At 41.1% G+C, this 24,094-nt stretch overlaps 1 protein-coding gene across 2 annotated transcripts; it reads left to right on the plus strand.

Moving 5' to 3' along the window:
* Positions 1-327: 327 nt before the first annotated feature.
* Positions 328-14,554, plus strand: THSD1 (thrombospondin type 1 domain containing 1). 2 transcript variants are annotated; one of them, XM_063444855.1, is made up of 5 exons: positions 328-654; positions 2,173-2,328; positions 3,880-4,851; positions 11,636-11,794; positions 12,914-14,554. In XM_063444855.1, the coding sequence occupies exons 2-5, from the start codon at positions 2,238-2,240 to the stop codon at positions 14,275-14,277; spliced, it is 2,586 nt and encodes an 861-aa protein (XP_063300925.1). In that variant the 5' UTR covers positions 328-654; positions 2,173-2,237; the 3' UTR covers positions 14,278-14,554. The 2 variants fall into 2 exon arrangements, with proteins under 2 accessions (XP_063300925.1, XP_063300926.1); XM_063444856.1 differs by having other exon boundaries at positions 328-650.
* The last annotated feature ends 9,540 nt before the right edge of the window (positions 14,555-24,094 follow it).

The following is a 24,094-nucleotide window of genomic DNA, read 5'->3' on the forward strand; positions in this document are numbered from 1 at the left end:
ATTTACTATTTACTTCTCACATGATCGTTTTGTAATTTCAAGTGTCTCTTGTGTCTAAGTAATTATTTTTCTGTTTCTACAAGCTGTCTGTGACCTAAACATTCATTTTCCAACTCAAAGCTTGTTAAAACTGTTGTTCTCATGTGCTTCCTTCCTAAATTTCCTGGTGGGACAAACGAAAAAAAACCTATTTAAATGAAATGCAAACCAGTCAATCCCAGCACAAATGCCTGCTTAAGGTGCAGCTTGCTGGGGATCAGAGTGAGCATTTCAATGTATAACTTTCTGCTCAGTCTGTCATAGGGTTAAACATACATCCCTTTTCCACTTCACCATAGCCTTTAACAGAGGCAGAGAGGGGAGTTGAACATCCTTTCTCTCCCCACCCTTCCGTCAGGGTGGAGATTGTGTTAGCATCAGCGTGTCTGATGAAACTTGTGAACTATATACTTCAATCCACTACAAGGAAATGAGTTAAAAGCTCAACTAATGCCGTACGGACATGTCTTCGTTGCTCTACTGCTGCTTAGAGATTACACTGGTACGTCAAGTGAGGATCAAGGACCATCTCCAACCTGATTGCTGTGTCAGGAGGAGAGCCAGTGGGGTGTAGATGGACCTTCTCATTGGCTAAGACTGCTTCTTTGTATGTAGGTAAGATTTGTGCTGGTATTAATTCCCATTATTTTGTGTTTTACAAGGAGAGACTTGCTCGCTGTCATTATTACAGGCTTTAACATCATACTTTTCAAAAGTATGTTTCTTTTTTTTTTTATGTAGTGCTTGTGCATTCCTTTTTTATATAACAAGCCAGTAATTATAAATGCGTTTATGCATATCTGTTTCTCTACGTCTCTCTTTTTCAGTCTGTCTCTATCTCTGTGTTAGTCTGTCAATTTACCAGTGCGTCTCTCTTTTTCTGTGTGTGTATGTAGAGGAACTATTTACATGTGTGTGCATGTGTTAGCCCTTGGGCACCAGAAATGCAAGCCAACTATTTCTCGTCCTATCTGTACTGTTAAAAAGTTTAGTAGTGCCTAGATCTATATAGCTTTCATATAAAAAAAAAACACAGAGACAAGCTCAGATAGCAGACATTTGTAAAAAATACTGGATTTGCCTGTAATTCATTGTAGTGAAATCCTGGAGAATTAGGGATTGACCACTTGAAAGCAATGTTGTATTCTTATTGGCTGGAATCCAACCTGTGGGCATTGACAATAAACTTAACATAGGATATAAACTGATCGCAGCACTTACTGCAAAACAAAATGACATTGTCTGTGGCATTTGCATACCTTTTGAAACTTCTAAATAATCTCGGTAATGTAACCATGTAATTGCTTTATTTGTCGAGGACAAGTTCTCCAATTTGTGTATATTGGGTGGGGAATAATGTATGAGTAATTGTAGTGAGAGATTTGTCATTCTAAAGTTATTACTGCTTAAAAGTGTTTGTTTGTTTAAGGGAAATCTGTTTTGGAGATATTGCTGTTTTCTACCAAGTTAATTGTAGGTAAGAAATGATACACTGATACAAGTAGGCAGCACTCAGAATTCTTCAATCATATTTGACATATATTAACCAGGGGCACCTCCAAGTGTATGGGCGTCACTGTTTTAGTCAGTTGGACAGTTAAATCTATTTGTATTTTTATGGTTGTGCATGCTTTCAATATATAACAACCCTATATATTATATATTAAGTAAACACCCTACAATCAACATACAATATCAGATCTAGAGTACATACTTATCTTGTTTGATCACTTGGATGCTTGTTTTAGTGAAAGTGGCCACTCCACCCACCTAGTTATACATTAGTTTAGTAGTGTAAACGTGAACAAAACATTACATATTGCACTCCTATAGGATAAGTTCACGATTCCTTAAATGGAATAAGAACCTCCTAATTGGCTGGATCAGTTCGTGATCTCAACAGGGCCATGTGCAGAAGCTGGAAACCTTGCAAATGCAAGGTCTTTAAAGTTGGGTGTGTGCGCGTATGTATCTCTTGATTTCATTGCATTATCTATGGTATTCATAAATAAAACTAAAGGTCTTTTCTAACCTAGGATGTGTTCTTAACATAAATAAAAACATTTTTTTTAAAAGTATGCACAAAATATGTACTTCAAAATTAAAACATTTCTTCTTTCCCTCTATCTTCAGGTGACATGGCTACTGCAGTGACAGTGCTATGAGAGCCATGATGTTTGAGTGACGATAGGCATGGAATGTGGCACATGGTGGGACGCTGCAATCGAAAAATGAGACAAACTCTGCATAGCTTCATAACTATGTCACTAGTTCTATTTTGGGATAGTGGTATGTCCAGCTTAATACTTTACTGTTCCAAACTTCTTTGACCTGCCTGCCTGTCTACCTGCCTGTCTGTCTATCCATCTATCCTTGCCCTTATGTCCATGCTAGTTACTGCCTCCTTCATTAGTGTTTTGTCCACTTTATCATTCCATAACTCCTGTGTCCCCCCCCCCCCTCTCAATGTGTGTGTACATTTTCTAGGGCACTGGAGGACCAAAGATTGCATGAGGTGAAGTCTGTTCCGCTGGACATAGAGAATAAGATCCAGAAATGTTATTTATTGACACTGCAATACAAAAATACTCATGTGGGCCATTATTGATACTCAAGGTTGTTCACTATCGTTTGAATTAGCGATTTTGTTGTTTTATTAGGGGCCACATTTCTCCTTTTCATAAAAGACAAATCCATTTGAAATCTGATTACTTCATCTGAATGAATGTAATTTAGGACAATATGGTATCTGTTTTAAATTCATTTAGTCTTATATGTGAATTCTATTCAAAGTAATACAAATCCTATAGAGATGGCACCTCTCATTTTATTGGCTGATTCTTCAAGCCAAGTTCCAGCAAATCTGAAAGGAACATGTTACTGTATCAAGGCCCATTTATTGAAAGCTACGGGTTTGTTTTTTAATCAGTATTGTGGTCTTGGCCCACTTAGATCCTTTTTTTAATGCCCTCTTTATTTAAATTTCTGTTATTAATTTGCCTGTTCATTGTTTAGTAGATGTACCTCCACCTGTGGCTTATGAGGTGGGAGTGAAGGGAAGACTTTGTTGTCCCAATATGCTTTATTTTACTTCTTAATATGGTGGCCAGCTAGCAAAAGCATCCATTAACACAGATAAGGCTAATAGTTTGGGTTTTTAGCATCTGAAAGTCCGTCGTCCAGTAGTATCAAGAAACGTTGAAATCCAGTAGACATTGACGATTGTGAATTGGAAAACTGAAAACCAAAATCTGGACATTAATAAATCTACAGTGATCAGTGTCTGGAATTTGACTTCCGAATCCCCGGATTGGTACTGGATTAAGTTTAGTAATCTGGATTGGGAGAATTTGGGCTTTAGTGAATAACCCTGAATGTTGCAATTAGTGAATATTCATGTAGACCATTAGACTGCTGGTATGTGGTTGAAAATTCTTGAAAACCATTACGTTTCTACAGCTTGAACAAATGATCAATTTCAGCTTATGAGCGAATAAATTCCAAAACTGATGGACCAACTGTGCATGCATTGAAATACCTGTCATAAGAAGAATATTTAAGCTTTTTCCAAATCTACCCTTTTGTCCATACTTCCTTTCTCTACCAGTTGTTTATTTTTTTTTCACTTGTTGTTTTTTCTATTCCTTAATACTTTTCTAGTCCTTATTCTGCATTCTGCTTGCTGCTTTCATTCTTTCAACATAAATAATTTTCTTTTCATGTAAAGCGGTGTATATCATACACATCCCGCAGTAAGTTACCTTCATATGATAGAGTGGTGGTCAATTGTTAATTAAAACAAAGCATGTACTAGTTCTAACTATTTCATGTCTTTAACAGTTTTTGGTGACCCTGGTTATCTTCTTCTTCGAAAATCTCATCACATAGCTTTGAGCAGAGATCCTGTGTTTGTGGATTTCTTCCTTCCAGATAATGATACCATAACTTCAAGTAATATTTCAATCTCTCTGCTGAACACTGGCAATAATCATAAAATAACTAGCAAAGAGCTTCCTGCTAACATAACGCAAGGCAGCCTCGTATTTGAATGCTTCTATTTCATTCAAAATGGCCTCTACCAATTTCAAATGAGCTTACAGAAAAAAAACAGTAGCCATATCTGTGGGTCGAGCAGTATATTGAATGTCACCTGGCCTTTGTTTCACATAGACCTGAACAGGACATCAAAAGACAACGTGAGATCATTTCAGATTGGAGTCTTCACCAATGAACTTCTTTGCTCAATTTATACTGACAAAGAACCAGCAATGTTATTGGAAGTAGAGCATACTCACAGCTTCCAAGAATTGGAGGAACCAAGCAGCGATAGGTTCATGTTGTACAAAACCTACAAGGAAATCCCATTATCCTCCACACAGTGGGTTGAGTTTGAATGTGCGTCTGTACGGTCAGAGACTTTCATTACTGTGTCTTTGAAACCCATGGATTCACAATATGATTCAGTCATTGCTTTCCTCGGACCCATTGACCTTGTGAAGACCTTCAAATATAAGCTGGTCACATCTCCAGATGAAAAATGTGATGGTTCCATGAAGATATATGTCATACCTCCCCCATGTAATTATGTTGAGGGGAACCTAGTTGTATATAAAAAAGCTCCAAGACATTTGTCGGAAAGTCCCCCAGTCATAGCAGAGCATGCCATGCGTACAGGAGACAAAATGACTATATTCAACTGTTCCCTATTTGACATTGGAAGAAATACATATTGCTTTGAGTTGTTGATGCGTAGCAGCAACAGTTACTCATTTCCAAAGATCAACGAATGTGTGGAAATAAGAAGAGAAATAGGTGTGTATTAAAATCATTTCTACTAACATTTATCACAAAGAGGGGTAAAATTGGTCTTCTACAGTAGAACTTTTACTAAAATATTTTAATAAATATTATTATGTAATGAGTTCCATCTGCAGAGTTGCTGTAGCTGTGAGACCAATTGCCAATGTCTAACATTTGACAAGTTGTTACTTTCTGTATATTGCCACAGTCTTCATAATCAATTGCCGGGTTCTAGCTTATAGTCACCCATCGGTTCTTACAATCATGGTCACCATCTGTAACCCCCAACATCCACAATAAACACATACATTCCCTTGTACTTCATTGGCTTTTATTTTCCTTTTCATGTTCCATTCTTAAATCACATCTTCACTTTTTATTTGTATTGTTTCTTCCCAGTTTATCTCAAATATGCAGTTGTCACCTATATCTAAAATAAAACCTCTGTTGACCCAAATTCTCTAACTACATTTCATATTCTTACCTAATTTCACCTCAAAGCTTCTTGAACAGCTTGTTAATACCTGCCTGTCTAAACTTCTCAATTTAGGCTTTCCATTTTAAATCTAATTTCCAATCTCCTTACTCTGCTAAAACTGACCTAATTAAGATGATCCGTGATCTATGATTTATTTGCTGCTAAATTCAAAGAAAATTACTTTCTATTAACCCCTTAGTGACCAGACCGTTTTTCAATTTTCTTACAGTTAAGGACCAGGGCTTTTCCTCTTACTCATTTAGTGTACCCACACATATTACATACTGTTTTTCTCGCCATTAAATGGTGTTTCTAAAGACACCATTATGTTCATCATATCATATAATTTACTATAAATTTTTTATAAAATATGATGAAAAATTTAAAAAAACACACTTTTTCTAACTTTAGCCCCCAAAATCTGTTACACATCTACAAATCGCCCCCAAACACCCATGCTAAATAGTCTCTAAATGTTGTCCTGAGTTTAGGAATGTTAACATGTTTAGCTTAGCTTTTTTTTTTTTTTTTTTTAAGTTATGGGGCTATAAGTACAAGTAAGCTTTTTTTTTTTTTTCTTTAAATTAATGCAAATTACATTGTAACACTGATATCTGTCAGGAATCCCTGAATAACCCTTCACATGTATATATTTTTTAAAAGAAGACAACCTAAGGTATTAAACTTGGGGTATTTTGACTCTTTTCATGCAAACATTTTTACCACCAATCTATGCCAAATTTTAAAAAATAAATAAATAATTGGTGATTTTTTTGACACACATAGCAATTTAAGAATACATGTACGGAGAACTTTAAGGGTTACTGCCAAAAAACACCCCAATATGTGTTCAGCAACATGTCCTGAGTACAATGAGATGTGTCGGGCTCTCTAGGGGCTACACAAACTTATTTGGAGGCTGCACATTCCAGTTTTACAACTTTTTCACAGCTGGTCATCATGCACCCATGTCCTATTTGGGAAATTTTTGAAGCCGGCCAATGTAATTTACCCCCATCAAACCATATATTTTTGGAAACTAGATACCCTAGGACAGGGACTCCCAATTAATTTTTCCCGTGGAACCCATTAACATAGTGTATCAACATCGTGGAACACACAGTGTGTATCTGTGTGTGTGTGTATGTATCTGTGTATCTGTGTTTGTATGTGCCGGTGTGTGTCAAGGTGTGTATATCTGTGTTTGTATGTGCCGGTGTGTGTATCTCTGTGTCAGTGTGTATCTGTGTTTGTGTGTGTATGTATCTGACACACAGATACACACACCTTGACACACACTGACACACAGACACACATCTTGACTCACAAATACACACACACTCAGATACACACCGTGACATATACATACACTTGCACCCACAGATACACACACAGGCACATACACACACTCAGATACACACATTGACACATACACACAGTGTCATATACACACACACTGACAAACTCAGATACACACACACTGACATACACACACACGCATAGGCATATAAAAACACACTGATGTACACTGGCACATACACACACATACCGACATACACACACACACACACACACACTCAGATACACAGTGACACATACACAAACCTTGACACACAGATACACACACTGACACACTCAGACATACATACCCTTTGACAGACACACATACACTCTCACTGACAAACACACATATAATCTTTGACAGACACACAAACCTATACAAACTCCCTAACAGACACACATACAATTAATTATTTTTAAAAAAAATTTACTTCACCCATCCCCCCTACCTTTGGGAGTGCTGACATGGAGTCTCTATGTCCCTGGGGTCCAGTGGGGCTGCTGAGCGACTTTCATGCAGTCCCTGGGGTTCAGTGGGAACCCTAATTGTGTTCTCGCGGAACACCAATTGGGAAACGCTGCCCTAGGGTATTTCAAATGGTGGTATTTTAGCCCTTTCCATGCACTAATTTCACCACCAGTCTTTTTCAAAATAATATTTTGTATAGAGGGTGTTTCCCCACCAAGCTTTTCATCCATTATGGAGATAAAATTTTAACTATAAATGACCCTTCAAAAGATCTCGTCATACTGGGCATTCCTACAGGAAAATAACGTAATTGTTCAAAGACAGTATGAGAGTATTACTCTAGCCCACCTCATATTTATGTGATTCCAGTCTCATGCCTACTCTATCTTGTCTGTAGAATTGGATTCCATCTCATTTGAATATAAGATCAAACCCCTCTTACTTTGGCATATCCTCGGGGACAGATTGCAGGTTTTTTAAAAGGGGAAGAAAAGGAAGGGAAAGGATGGAAGGGAAAAAAGGGAATAATGGTTTTTGAGATCCCAAAAATGTTTAAATGGAAACTGCCTGTTTAGGCCAAGTGAAAAAAAATAAAAATCTAATGTGTATAACCACTGGATTCTAGGGATATTTTGAGACAAGAAATCAGTTTATTATAAATTGGAGAGAAAGTCATTAAGCAGAGATAGTGGAAACGACATCTTCATAATAAAAGGAAACTCTTATTTTATCACAAGAAGATAAAAAAATGAGAGTATATTCTAACATATATTATACATTTTCACTTATTCTAAACTTGCATTTGGATCGAAGAGACCCTGAAGCACTCTAATAAGATCTTAGCCAAATTCTAATTAAAGGAAAATCATTAGGATTATAATTAATAAATGTAGATGATAATCGCAGATAGATGCAAAGCGTTTTACGAGATATTCTAATATAGTAATCTAAATCTAAAAATGAAATGTTTGATTTTTTAAAAGCTTTATGACACTATCACGATAAAGGAAAAATAGTAAATGGAAAATTTTAAAACATCCTACACATTAAAGGGAAACTCCAGTGCCAGGAAAACAATCAGTTTTCCTGGCTCTGCAGGTCCCCTCTCCCTCCCACCCCCCAATCCCCGGTTACTGAAGGGGTGAAAACCCCTTCAGTCACTTACCTGAGGCAGCGGCGATGTCCCTCGTCACTGCCTCCTCCTCCGCGCCGCTCCTCCCTCTTATTCCGTCGGCCGGTGGTTTGCAATGCTTTCCTATGGGGAAATGAGCGACGCTGGAGGTCCTCACACAGCGTGAGGACGTCCAGCGACGCTCTAGCAAGGAAAATCCTTGCTAGAAATCAGGTAGTGACCTCTAGTGGCTGTCTAGTAGACAGCCACTAGAGGTGGAGTTAACCCTGCAAGGTAATTATTGCAGTTTATAGAAAACTGCAATAATTACACTTGCAGGGTTAGAAGTAGTTGGAGTTGGCACCCAGACCACTCCAATGAGCAGAAGTGGTCTGGGTGCCTGCAGTGTCCCTTTAATATCAGTAGCTAATTGGGACACCAAGATTTCAGGTGCAAACACTACAACAAATAAATATTTAAAATTTTGATTAAAATATAAGATACTTTCCTAACTATACTAAGAGTAAATCACTTTAAAGCTAATTATATAATATAATGACACGTATATATCACATTTATGCAAATATTTAAGGAGTCATTTTGGAATATATAGAAACAATATAAGTTTAAATATAATTTAAAAAAAGGAAGGGAAGAGGGAAAAGGGGAAGGGAAAGGAAAAAGAAAAAGAAAAAGGAAGGAAAACACTTTTGATTCAATGAGGAAATTTATACCCTTATAATATTACAACACAATCAATATAAGAAAACAATTCACAGTACTTTTATAGATTAATTCAGGATTTAAAGAACTGAATCATAGAGTGTCTCTGAGGAAGCGCGTTATTAATTTAAATTAAAATATTTGGAATCTTCTGATATAATCAGGGCCGGATTTAGATGAAAAGAGGCCCTAGGCTATTCCACTTATGAGGCCCTTTCACCTCCCATTTTTAAGTTTGTAAATTACATGAGAGACAATAAAATACATCATTACTGTGATATATATCAATATGTTAAATTAAACATGTTGTGATTGGTACTAACCTTTATAAAAAATGTGGCACGGATAATAAATAAAAAAAAAAGTCGAGATGAGGAGGGGGGGGGGGTGATTGTGAGAGGGAGGGGGGTGATGAGGAGAGGGGGGGTGATTGTGAGAGGAAAGGGTGATTGTGAGAGGGAGGGGGGTGATGAGGAGAGGGGGGTGATTGTGAGAGGGAGGGGGGTGATGAGGAGAGGGGGGTGATTGTAAGAGGGAGGGGGGTGATGAGGAGAGGGGGGTGATTGATTGTGAGAGGGAGGGGGTGATGAGAGGGAGGGGGTGATGAGAGGGAGGGGGTGATGAGGAGAGGGGGGTGATTGTAAGAGGGAGTGGGGTGATGAGGAGAGGGGGGTGATTGTGAGAGGGAGGGGGGTGATGAGGAGAGGGGGTGATTGTAAGAGGGAGGGGGTGGTGAGGAGAGGGGGGTGATTGTGAGAGGGAGGGGGGTGATGAGGAGAGGGGGGGTGATTGTAAGAGGAAGGGGGTGATTGTAAGAGGGAGGGGGGTGATTGTAAGAGGGAGGGGGTGGTGGTAAGAGGGAGGGGGTGATTGTGAGAGGGAGGGGGGTGGTGGTAAGAGGGAGGGGGTGATTGTGAGAGGGAGGGGGGTGATGAGGAGAGGGGGGGTGATTGTAAAAGGAAGGGGGTGATTGTAAGAGGGAGGGGGTGATGGGGAGGGGGGGGGTGATTGTGAGAGGGAGGGGGGTGATGAGGAGAGGGGGGGTGATTGTGAGAGGGAGGGGGGTGATGAGGAGAGAGGGGGTGACTAAAAAAATTAGTCCAGTGGTCCAGTGGGGGCTGCCTGGTGGTCCGGCGGGGTCCCTGGTGGTCTGGTGGCCCTCATTTCCTGTCTGCAGCTCCGCAGAGCTGCAGACCATGGATCTCGCGAGACCCAATCAGAGCGTTGCCGTGGCCGCGGCAGGAGGGGCATTGCAGTCGGCGATCGCGGCAGGAGGGGCATTGCAGTCTGCCATAGTAAGTGGCACTCGGGGCGGACCGTCCCCCCCTTAGTACGCCACTGGTCATATCATATGCGTAGAATTTCTCCTTATTTTCGGTTCAGTGTTCACTGTTTTTAGAATAGTGTAATTTTAATTTTGCTAACAATTTGAATGTAGGCCCCTCTTGATCTTGAGGCCCTAGGCTGAAGCCTAGTTAGCCTATAGGAAAATCCGGCCCTGGATATAATCAACCTAAGGGAAAGACTTTTAAGACCCCTCCTCCTTCAGCTTGTCTAGTAAACTTTAATTATTGCTAATAACAGGATATTGTATAATGTAAATTGAGTAATGTACGAAACTTAAAGATAAAATGGAACAAAAAAAAAAACAAATGATGATTTGGTATTTGACAACAATGTTCATAAAGACTAAGAAAACATGAATTCAAAATACCAATTTCTGATGTTATAAAAGAACAACAAAAAAAGAACACTGTAGGGTCAGGAACACAAACATGTATTCCTGACTCTACAGTGCTAATCTAGCCCTCTTGTCCCCCTAAATATAGTAAAATCTTACCATTATTCCAATCTGCTGGTGCTGGCTCTGCCCCTGACCTGCATGCTTGACTAACATCAAAAGTGGTGATCTCAGCCAATCACAATGCTTTCCCTTGGAAAGCATTGGATTGGTTGTAACTGTCAAGGAGGCAGATCAGGGGCAGAGCCAGCACAAGCGAAACACAACTCTGGCCAATCAGCATCTCCTCATCGAGATGCATTGCATCATATATTGCTAGTCTTGCAACTTATTAAATAACTGTTAAAGTTCACGAGGGACCACCTGGAGAATGAGTCAGAGTTACTGTGGCAATACTCTGGCTCAGTCAAGCGCCAGACCGAAAGAGCATGTGACAAATGTCCGCCAAGCATGCAGCCAGAGCACCTCCAGGCCACAATGTGTTAGTTAGGAAGAGGGTAAAAAAAAAATAGCATTGTTTTAATGTTACATATTACATCCACAACCCTCACATTCAGGGGGGTCCTTCTTTGAATCTATCCATTCTGCCCAACGGTTTCTAGTTACACCCCTGAAACTGTAGGAGATTTTAGGCACCTGATATATTTTTTAAATTTGTTCCCTATTTTTGTTTTTAAGTAGGCCTGAAATGTCTCAATTAAATATTAAATTTTGGGTACAATAAACACATTGCTGCAGATTTGCTCTTAGTATACTCGTAAAATTTGTTTCATTTTTCATAAAAAATGCTAATTTTACCCATGTTTTTCGTCTTAGTAAATAATGAATAATCATCTAAAATAATTCTGCCAGTAAATGGATACACATACTCAGATTAATGTATTTTCTGGCTGTGATCAAGATGGTTAGGTATTTTGTGTTTACCATTTACAGAGACGTGGAGCCTGTGGCAATCATGGAGTCCCTGCAGCACTACATGTGGAGATGGTCAAAGACAGCGACACAGGGAATGTCTTTCAACGTCACCTTTAAATCCTTCTTGCAATGGAAGCCCAAGGGAGATCTCCATTTGCTCTCTAGAAGACTGCTCAAGTAGGTTAATGGTCTCTCTAACAATTTTCTATAGAGATCAAGATGAACGCTACTCTTGCTAAAAAAAAATAACAAAAAAACAATTGAAGAAAAAAGAGACTACAAATGCGTGATATAGATTTCTTTTACACTCTCACTACCACCTTCAAAATTCTGTGGAGGATTTCTGCCACCCCTTCTTTTTACTGTCTTCTGAAACACTTTCCTCATGCTGCACCTATGCTCTGAATTCTAACCCTTGCTTTAACCCTCAGAATTAAGCATTCTCGCACCATAATAGTCTGCATAGTGATTCAGGAAAAATCTCCCTTTCACTCTCCACCTTAACCATCTATTTTCCCTAGGATTCTTCTCTCACTATGGGATCTTCTTCCCAAGAGCAGGGTCCTCCATCTTTCTGTACCTATAATGGTCAAAAGTTTCTTACATTTTTTTTCAATAAGAAATTCTAATTTCTAAATGTAATAAGTAGAGTAGAATATAACCTAGCTCAGGTCCCTTCATTTTATTTTAGGTACAAGTGGGGGTTTATCATAGAGTTAATGCAGCCTACGTATCTCACAATAACGTATTAAGCCTGCTTAGCATAACATAATGTATGGAGCCTGCTTAGCATAAGATTATATAACATAAAACACTTAGCACCACTTAAAGTGTTTATTTGAAACCAATGAGATTCAGAGAGGGCAAATGCATTGATCCCCAAGAGCCTTTGATTTTCTTATAATATATAATAAGGAAACTATAATAATTGCCACTGCTGGTGTGGTAGATAATGGATGCAGGGATGACTGGTTCCTTTTAATGCAGACCAGCAATGTGACTAATTTTAAGTACTGTGATAATACAATCCAATAGAATTATAGCCACAAATTAATATAAGATATATTGTACCAATTGGTCCTTGCATCTGGTCCTTGGAAATAAACATTGTATACTAGCTTTAGGACTATATATATATATATATATATATATATATATATATATATATATATATTTATTTATTTGCATAATCGTTACTCTAAAAAAGGATGTACAATGTGTAATCCAATACATCTACAAATCTTTGTATAATTTCTATTTGGATATATCTGATTTATTATTCTTTTTATATTATAGCAATAAAGCCTCCAATCAAATCTACGAAAAATTCCAATGGTGATAGTAAAACAACAAGTAACACTGTAACTATAACCGGAATTTCTTTATGTCTGTTCATCATCGTCATCACCATTGTTATCACTGTCTGGAGGAAGCTCAGCAAAGCTCAGACATGCAGTTCCACTGTTAGACATAACTCTAATCATTCAGTCAGCTGTCGAAAGAACTCAGATGAGGAGAATATCTACCAGTTGAGGGAGAGTTTTTCTGATACAGGGGAAATTCTTATGGACAGCACAGACGATGCTGTTCATATACCTTTAAATTACAGACAAAGTTCCCCTGTTTCCCAAGAGCAAGCAATCAAAGAAATTGACGATTCACCAAACGTTCAGAAGATAATTCCACCCATTTTCAGTTATCGTCTTGCACAGCAGCAGCTTAAAGAGATGAGACAAAAGGGACTTTCTGAGGCCACCAAAGTGTATCATGTTTCTCAGAATCCTATGGCGGACACCGCAGTAGATATCTCATTAAATCCACCTCCTATCAATGATAATTCAGATGAAACCAACACAAACAAATTCAGGATACAGTCTCCGTTTTTAGTGCCAAAGAACACTCATGGTCGTGAGGAAAGACCCAACTCAAAGTCTGTTTTCTCACCATCACACGGAGTGACTCCTTGTCAAACTCTCCCCAGGTTATCCCACTTAAAGAATCAAGACACAAAATCAAGACACTATGAGAGAGGTTGTCAAAAAAATAACTTCAGGAGAACATCTAGTTTTCATGACACTAAACACAACAAGCCCTATAGGGAAAGAAGTCTAACAACACTTTCTCCAAGACATTCTATGGCTTATAATGCCAAGACAAGGACATGGGAATGTTCTACAGTAGAACGATCAAAATATAAACCAACAAGGACTGATAAGAGCACTGACAATATTACAAGGGGCACTAATTTCAAAGATTCAACTGGCTATCTTACAAAGAGTTCCTATATGAGACCAATGGGGAGTAAGCCTGATTTAATCTGTAGTAGGCAGCTGTCGGCAAGAACATCAAATGAAGAGAGGCCCGAGCAAAATCGACCCAGAAAAGGCCCCTCTCCAGTGAATACAACTTGGAATAGAGTACACCGGGACCTCTCTTCTTCACCCAAAGATAGTTATAACAAAAATAGTTCTCTGATTTCTGTGCAAAACAGAAAAGAAAAGTGTCAGAGTTTCCCATGGGGAACAGAGTATTCGTTTTATGACAATTCAACATTTGGACTCACAGAGGCAGAGCAGCAAATGATTGATCTTCCAGGATATTTTGCTTCCAATGAAGAGGATGAAACTAGTACATTAAGCATGGAGAGACTGGTAATTTGACCCTGTTGTCATTGCCTCTTGAATTATTTATATTTGGTTAAAAAAAATCCTTATTTCTCTTTCAAATGATTGGGCGGTGGGGAATTTCGACCACTTGCTTTAAACTAGGGAACATTTAGGAATAAAAAAGCACTTGTCAAATTTTTACACACACACGTTTTTTTTGTTTGTTTTTTTACTTGAACACTGTTAAAAATCACAGTAACTACTACTGAATCTATCAAATATATCCAGTTTTACAATGAATACTTGAAAAAAGACTTATGTTTCAGCTTTAATAAATATAACAAACTAATGGAAAAAAATATTGATTTTGCATAACTGTTCACCCATTGTCTATAAATTAGCACATTATCTGCTTTTTCTGAATGAATAGCATGTCATGATTCATTAGCATTGACCACATAAGCTGATCAGCATAGAATAGCAAGATTTCAGGAGACACTTGGTTACTGGGAAATCTCATTACAACATGCCACTTGGGGATGTTTACACCATTCTTTTTTTTTTATTAGTCTTTATTTTTGCAATGCATAAAGAGGAGTACAGACAAGCCCAGAAAGCCCCAACAGCTATAGCAGGCACTTCAAAACACATATCAGGATGGATGTGTGGCATTTCAAGATAACAGCACTATTTTTATGGTGTAATAGATTCAGGCTAGCTACATATGTCTAAAACATTGGCTTAAACTAGGCGGGTAGACACAAGAGGCAAGTTAGACATAGTGATTAATATCAGGAAAGAAATAATATGATAAAACATGCTTATATCAGTAGCCTGGTACATTTTGCTAAACTGCACATTTTGAACTATTGGATGTCATATTAGGTAAACGTGTCTACAAAGTTAGAAAATGCTTGGAAAAACACGCAAAAAATATGTCTGGAACACTAGTTAGACAATTAGGATGAACTAGACACGTAGAGTTATGTAGATGCAATGAAACATGCTTAAAGAGTAAAAGAAAATTAAAGTAAGTTGCTTGTTAACAACTAAGCTTGCTGTAGGCAACAAAATTACCACTGTGACTGCACTCAGAAGCAATTTGGCTCACTAAACAATATAGAATAAAAGGCAATGGAGTAACATAAACATAATAGAATAAAACAATACGATGAGTTCAATGGTCTCAGTAGATAGTCTCTGTGTGGACCCTCTGGTTTCTCAGGTCGGAGCTTCAACCGACTTCAGCGCTTGCTAGGCATAACACATGATCTGGATGGGCAGCATAGAGTTATGCCCCAGGCATGCTCATGAGCCAGCATCTTCTGTCCATGGACCCAGGGTGTCAGAGAAGCCCAGTTCTGCCAGCATCTTCTGTCCATGGACCCAGGGTGTCAGAGAAGCCCAGTTCTCCCCGTGTGACAAACAGCAGATGGTCCCGGTCTTGCTTGAATCGGACCCTTGCTGGTGTGGTGGATGCGTGGGAGTCATGGCCCCTGTAGACCTCCGCCTAGGTGGGACAGAGAGGAGGGGTGTCAGTCCTGTCGGAGGAGGCTCATCTGCCATTTTAGCTTTGTCCAAGTAAGTATAGTGAGTCGCTTTCGTGGTACAGAGGATTGAGATGAGTCAGTCCAGCGGTGACCGGCATAACCCCCAGCGGTCAAGGCCGTATGGCAACCAAAGGAGCAGAAGAATCGGCTGCCTTCCCCCAGTCTGATCATTTGTAGGCCTCAGTGTGCCTCCACCAAGTCACGATGACTTGGAAGCTCAAGTTACAACAGGTTTAGCATTCCCAAGCAAAGCAGAGTGTAGTAGTGCCTGGGTTGAGGCATTAACTGTAGATAAACCCAGAAATCAAAGCTAATACAAAGTGAATTTTTTAATTTAAGGCCTAAATAGCCAAAGTAAGCCCAGCAGACATGGAGATTGTGTCCAATTCAGCTATTTTGACTATACATTTGAAATTCACTTTAAAAAATAAATAAATAGAGTCTCATTTAAACCCCCTCGATTTCAGCATAGCAATGTTTGCCCTTTTAACCACTTCACTCAGGGCCGGTGCTTCCTACAGGCGACATAGGCAGTCACCTTAGGCACACCTTAGGAAGGGGCGCCGCCAGGAGCGCTTGCCCCCTCATGCTGCAGCCGCCTGAGCGCTCTATAGAGAGCCTCAGGCGGCTGCAGCACTGCCCAGGCCAGCGAGTCCATGAGGGCGCACTGGCCCGGGGGCGCAAAATATGAGGGATCAGCAGGAGGGAAGCGCACAGCGCTCCCTCCTGCCAGTCCCTCAGTGTAGCGTGGCCGAGCTGGTAGGTGCTGGTAGGGGAGAAAGAGACACACAGAGGGGCTCAAAAGGGATAAACACAAAGAGGCTAGGGGGAGTAAGACACACAAAGACGTTGGGAGGATGTAGGAGACATACAAAAAGGGGGGGTACGAGACAAACAAGGGGCTTGCAAGAGATACACTAAAGGGGGATTTAAAAAAAAAATATATTATATTTATTCTGCTCCCCTCTCAGCCCCTATCCTACTCCACAAACTCTCTTTCACAATACACACCCACACACACATACAATGCATCCCTATACATACTCAGAAACACACAACGCATGCCTACACACACACAGAAACTGTCACGTATTCATCTGCTTATAAAAATGTGGTTAATGACATTTACTGTCCACACAGGAAAAGTTGTGCCGAGCAGCAACCTAATCCACAGAAGGGTTAATGCTGAGCAGCAATTATGCAAATGAAACCTGGCAACTGAATTTGAGCTCAAATTCAGAACTAAACTAAACTAAAGGGGTATTTAGGCTCAGTTCTCATCCTGCTCAGTGCCCTGTCGTGGTTTCCCTTGTGGTTGTCCGAGAGCGCGTTCCTGTTTATAGTTTTCTACCTGTTTTTTTACTTTGACTTTGGCTTTGTTTGTGGACTTCTCTATATTCTGGTATCCTGACTCCTGGCTTTCCTCATCGCTGCGTCCCTTTCTGTGTTCCCTGACCTCGGCTAGTATTTTTGACTATTCTTTGTATGTTAAATCCGGCCATTCTAAGGACCGGTAATACGTTACTTATTTGTCATCCGTGCTATACAGTTCTACGTGCTGGATCAAACAGTAATCCTGACATTACGACATGGCCATAGATCCTGTAGAACTGTGTCAGCACATAGCTGCTTGCGAGAGGAAATTAGAGGAGAATGATCAGCGCATGGATCAATTCGCTCAGGCTTTCAGTACGCTTCTCGCTAGAACGGCGCATCTGCAGCCTGCAGCGTCTCCTCCTATAGCACCTCTACCCTGTGTACCTCCACCCACTGTTAATAGGACTCCTAGCATCTCCTTATCGCCATCCCTACAGTTTGATGGCAATATCCAGGAATGCAGGGGTTTTCTTAATCAGGTGGAGTACCATTTTGAGGCCTCACCAGGGTCGTTCCCCACGGACAGAGCAAAAATTGGTTATCTAATGAATCAATTAAAGGGCAAGGCCCTTGCCTGGGCTAATCCGTTGTGGGAGAGTAATTGGAGCATTGCTCATAATTACCAGGAGTTCCTTGCCGAATTTAAGATCACGTTTGAGCCATTGGGTAGAGAGGATGACGCCTCCACTGCCCTAATGCACATCAGACAAGGTAACCGGTCTATCTCGGATTATGCTATTGAATTCCGTACCTTAGCTTCCGAGGTAGACTGGACTAACAATGGGTTAATCTCAGCATTCAAAAAGGGTCTCTCAGAGACTATACTAGATGAGATAGCCGCTAAAGAATTACCTAAGAGTCTTAACGAATTTATTACGTTTGTCATGCATATTGATAATAGGTTAAGACTCAGAGAAGTCACCAGAAGCAAGACCAGACGTTCGGCTATGTCCCTAGCACCTCAATTCTCTAAACCTGTTTTGTCTAACCTCCCTGTACAGTCCGAACCCGAACCTATGCAGTTGGGGGTCACTAGACTGTCGGAGGCCGAAAGACAGTATAGGAGAAGGGAGGGGTTATGCCTATATTACGGTACAAAGGGACATATGATAACTAATTGCTCAGTGCGTCCGGAAAACTTCCGCACCTAAGAACCTTAAGGGGACAGATCTTAGGTGTGATGGAGTTGTCCTCTAACAAAAACAAAAGTAGATTCCTCCTTGAGGTATCTATTTCCCTTGACAACAAGAAGTTTTCTTGCAGTGCCTTGATGGACTCAGGTGCTGCTGGAAATTTTATTGATGTCCAGTTTATTAGGGGTAATGAGATACCGGTCAGGGAGAGACCTACGCTGCTAGCTGTAGAGGCTATTGATGGTAGACCACTCACACAACCGCTTATAACCCACAAAACTGTCTCTATTACGATCGCTATTGGGGCCTCCCGTAGGGAGGAGATGACGTTTCAGGTTATTACTTCTCCATCATGTCCTATCATATTAGGGTTTCCGTGGCTAAGTAAGCACAATCCCTATATTGACTGGGCTAATGGGGAGATATTAGAATGGGGTAAAGAGTGTATGGGGAGATGTATAAAACCAGTACTAAAGAGACTGGATACTATTGACCTTCCCACTACCACTCCCCAAACTCCTGGAGTTCCCAAACAATACCGAGAACTTCAGGAGGTGTTTAACAAGGCTCAATCTGATGTATTGCCTCCCCACAGAGCATATGACTGTGCCATTAACCTGTTTCCAGGCGCTATGCCACAGAAGGGGGCAGTTTATGCCTTATCTCCCCAGGAGAGTACAATAATGGAGGAATACATCAAAGAATCCTTGAGCAAAGGGCACATAAGAAAGTCATCCTCACCAGCTGGTGCAGGATTCTTTTTTGTTGAGAAAAAGGGTGGTGAGTTACGCCCTTGCATAGACTACAGGGCACTTAATAAAATCACTGTAAAAAATGCATACCCTATCCCACTCATTTCCGAATTGTTCGATAGACTTCAGGGAGCTAAAGTATTTACTAAGCTTGACCTTAGGAGCGCTTACAATTTGGTTAGAATTAAAGAGAATCATGAGTGGAAGACGGCATTTAATACCCGGAGTGGACACTATGAATATCTGGTAATGCCATTTGGGTTATGCAATGCCCCAGCCGTATTCCAAGACTTTAAAAATGATGTACTCAGGGAATTCATTTACTAATTTGTCTTGGTTTATTTGGACGATATTTTGGTGTATTCCCCTGATCTTCAAACTCACCACTCCCATGTGAAACAGGTTCTGCAGACGTTGTTGAAAAATAAACTTTATTGTAAATTAGAAAAGTGCATATTTGACCAGCCTGAAGTCCACTTTTTGGGTTACAACATCTCTGCATCGGGATTTCAAATGGATCCTAAAAAACTAGAGGCTGTACTACACTGGCCATTACCCTCTGGTTAAAAAGCCATTCAAAGGTTTATTGGTTTTTCCAACTATTACAGAAGATTCATCAAGGGATTTTCTTCTGTAATAGCCCCCATCACTAATATGACTCGCAAAGGGGTTAGTAGCACGGTATGGTCCAAAGAGGCTGTGAATGCTTTTGAGACTCTTAAACAAAGATTTGCCTCTGCGGACATACTAAAACATCCCGACACCAGTAAACCTTTTATATTGGAGGTTGATGCATCCGAGACAGGGGTAGGGGCTGTTCTCTCTCAGAGAGAAAGCCAGGGAACACATTGCATCCTTGTGGCTACTTCTCCAGAAAGATGTCTCCTGCTGAGCGCAACTACGATATTGGCAATAGAGAACTGTTGGCCATTATTCTTGCTCTCAAGGAGTGGCGACATCTTTTGGAGGGTTCCAAGGACCCCCTGTTGATCATAACCGACCACAAAAATCTGGGATATATAGGGGAGGCCAAACGTTTGTCTTCCAGACAGGCTAGATGGTCACTGTTCCTTTCACGTTTTAACTTCCCCATTACTTATAGACCTGGTTCTAAAAATACCAAGGCTGATGCCTTGTCCAGGCAATTTGATAATGAGTCAGCTCCGGAACAGGTGACATCTCCTATTATTCTACCAGAGTGTATTATTGCTACTACTATCCTCTCACTGTCTTCTCCACTGCTTGGCACCATACTGGAGGCCCAGCCTCAGGCGCTCAGTGGTAAACCGTGTGATAAACTGTTCGTTCCCCTATGTGAAAGTGTTAATATCATGAAAGTGTTCCATGACAATATAACTGCTGGACACCCGGGCATCAATAAGTCCACTGCCGCGATCACTAGATCATTTTGGTGGGATTCACTCAGGAAAGATGTAAAGGAGTATGTGCAGGCATGTTCTGTGTGTGCAGTTTCTAAGGTGACTCATGCACTTCCTTGTGGCCTGTTGCAACCTCTTCCTGTTCCTGAGATTCCATGGTCCCATTTATCCATGGACTTTATTGTTGAGCTTCCTAGCTCTGCTGGGTTCACTACTATTCTCATGGTTGTAGACCGATTTTCTAAGATGGCTCACTTCATTCCTCTCAAGAAGTTGCCATCTTCGCAAGAATTGGTCCTAATTTTCATACGTGAAATTGTCCGTTTGCATGGCATCCCTCACAATATTGTGTCTGATAGGGGCTCTCAGTTTGTGTCCAGGTTCTGGAGGGCGTTCAGTAAACAATTGGGGATTGATCTCTCCTTCTCCTCCTCCTACCATCCACAGACCAATGGTACAGCTGAGAGGGCTAACCAGTCATTAGAAGTTTATTTGCGTTGTTTTATTAATAGCACACAGGACAATTGGTCCGAACTACTCCCGTGGGCCGAGTTCGCTAGAAACAATGCTGTTCATGACTCCTCTGGGCACAGTCCATTTTTTGTCAATAATGGTAGGCATCCTACGGTTCTCCCTGCGGTATTTTCTGATACTGCCATTCCTGCTCTGGATGAGCGTCTGGCCTCCATTCGGGATACCTGGGTTAAGGTTCAAACTGCTCTAGGGGCTGCTGCTGAACGCTTCAAACATTTTGCTGATAAGCGTAGGAGTGCCAACCCGGTGTACCAAGTGGGGGACCGGGTTTGGTTGTCATCTCGCAACATCAAGCTTAAGGTTTGCCCCCAGATTCCTTGGTCCCTATAGAGTGCTTCATAGGATCAATCCAGTGTCTTACTCTCTGGCCCTTCCTGCATCTTTAGGGGTTCCCAACACTTTTCATGTGTCCTTACTCAAACCTCTTGTCTGCAATAGATATACTGTTACTTGTGTTCCTTCCCCTCCGGTGGTGGTGGGTGGTCAGGAGGAGTATGAGGTATCTTCTATCGTGGATTCTAGGTTTTCTCGGGGCACTTTACAGTACTTGGTTGTTTGGAAAGGTTACGGTCCTGCTGATCGTTCTTGGGTTTCGGCTCCTGACCTGCATGCGGGCCGTAAGATCCGCGCTTTTCACGCCAAATTTCCTCTCAAGGCTGGTCCTGCCCGCCTGGTGGGCGTTCTTCAGGTGGGCGGTAATGTCACGTATTCATCTCCTTATAAAAATGTGGTTAATGACATTTACTGTCCACACAGGAAAAGTTGTGCCGAGCAGCAACCTAATCCACAGAAGGGTTAATGCTGAGCAGCAATTATGCAAATGAAACCTGGCAACTGAATTTGAGCTCAAATTCAGAACTAAACTAAACTAAAGGGGTATTTAGGCTCAGTTCTCATCCTGCTCAGTGCCCTGTCGTGGTTTCCCTTGTGGTTGTCCGAGAGCGCGTTCCTGTTTATAGTTTTCTACCTGTTTTTTTATTTTGACTTTGGCTTTGTGTATGGACTTCTCTATATACACACAATGCATCCATTACACACACACTGCATCCCTTACACACAGAAACACTCAATGCATCCCTTACACACACACACACACACACACACACACACACACACACACACACACAGCTTCTCTTGCACACACTCAATTCATCCCTTAGAGACATCAATGCACCCCTTACAGACACACACACTGCATCCCTTACATACACATAAACACACCTTGCATCCGTTACACATACAAACACAGATTCACACAATGCATCCCTTACACATAATACATCCTTACACACAAACACACACTGCTTTCTATCCTTTAAACAAAAACACACTGCATCCACTACACACACAGACACTGCATTGCCTACACAATGTCACGATTACTATGTGACCCAACATGCAAAACTATATTAACACAAACAACGTATACCAGATCTTAGAACGGCCAGACTTAACGTAAAAGAGAATGGTCAAAGAACAAGCCATGGTCGGGAATACCAAATAAGACAATACAAATAAACTAGCCAAGGGTCAGGATACCAGAAGTAGGGAAAGTCAAAAACAAAAGCCAAAGTCAAAAAACAGAAATACAATACCAAGAACGCGCTCTCTGACAACCAACAAGTGGAAACCACGACAGGGCACTGAGAAAAGGCATTACATGGTTTAAATATACCGCTCCATGCTGTGATTGGTTATTACATGGCCCTTGACCCCAAAACGTGCATGCGCGTCGATATCGTGACGTCACACGCACACTGGCACCATCTTTAATGTGGGCAGTGCGCCCTTTAACTTTGAGAACGGGACCGCAGCGGCCGGCGTCCCTTTGAATGCCACACTAGCCGGGACCCGTCTTTATTGAGGATCGGGCGGCATTCTGCCGTGATCTAGGTAAGTTATTTTTTCCCTTTTCGATCAGGGTCTTACTTTTATTAGAAGTATCGGTGCGGCTGCTTCGATCATAGCCCTTTGTTCCGTGACACACAAACTGGTATCCCTATACTCTACATTCCATAAGCACACACATTAGATCCTCTATGGATGAGCCTTATGGGCATACTCACTGTCAGGCCATGGGGGCCAGACCTTGAGCTATGTAAAGGGCCCCAAAAAATTGAGCTGCTTCCCGTTCCCCCTGAACATTGATTTTTGTGACTACAGTTACAAACAGCCTCCAGAAAGCCTGTTCTACCCAGACTGCAGCCAGAGCCCATCACCATCCTCATCTGGTTGTAAGTAGGCCATCTAGTATATTATTAGTGACACTAATCTCTAATTTACCTCTGTAGCGGAGAGCTGATATCCCACAGCTATTCTCCACTTAAGATCCCAGTGAGGCTCAGGAACAAGGCAATAGTAAATCCACAAGCAGAGTTTCCAGCAGGTAAAATAACACAGCAGTATCCCAACAGCAATCCCAATAACTGGACGACACACAGTTTCAGGAGCAGAACTGACAAGCTTTATTCCAGGGTGCCTTATAAAGCATGCTCCCATGCAAGGGAGGGATTCACATCAATTAGGACAGTAACCAATACTGTACATGTGTCAGGGTACCTGTGGTCTCTACCTCCAAAAGAGGTAGAGACTTAGCTGTTCCACCATCCAGACGGTCTGATGACTCCCTTCCCCGCGGTCTATCCGGTCATGCAAGGCCGGCCGCGAGGGAGTGACTGCCTTTTACACCATCTAGGCAGGAAGTCATCATCAGGACACTCCCCCGGATCGACCTGTCAGTCAATTGCTGCAGGACCAATCAGGACGTCTTGGAGGTGTGGTTACTGCTCTGAACAGGGTATTTAACAGAGCTTCTTTCATTAGCTCATTGCCCTGTCGTGGTTCTAGCTTGTTCTAGTCACTCAGTGCTTGTGTATTCTATTATCCCTTTTGGTTTTGACCCGGCTTGTTTACCTTACTCTGCTTATCTCTGTTACCCTTGATTCGGCTTGTCTCTCGCTTACCTGTCTTCTCTTACCCTCGACCTCGGCTTGTCTTTGACCATTCTATACTGTTCTACTTACGTTAGTCCGGCCATTCTAAGGTCCGGTATACGTATCTGGCTACTGTTTGTACTCTGCGTGTTGGATCCCTGTCCCGATCCTGACATTACGACAGGGCCAATGGATCCTGCAAGTACAAACAGT

This window comes from Pelobates fuscus, chromosome 1 (assembly GCF_036172605.1).
Source record: "Pelobates fuscus isolate aPelFus1 chromosome 1, aPelFus1.pri, whole genome shotgun sequence".
Lineage (NCBI taxonomy): Eukaryota > Metazoa > Chordata > Amphibia > Anura > Pelobatidae > Pelobates > Pelobates fuscus.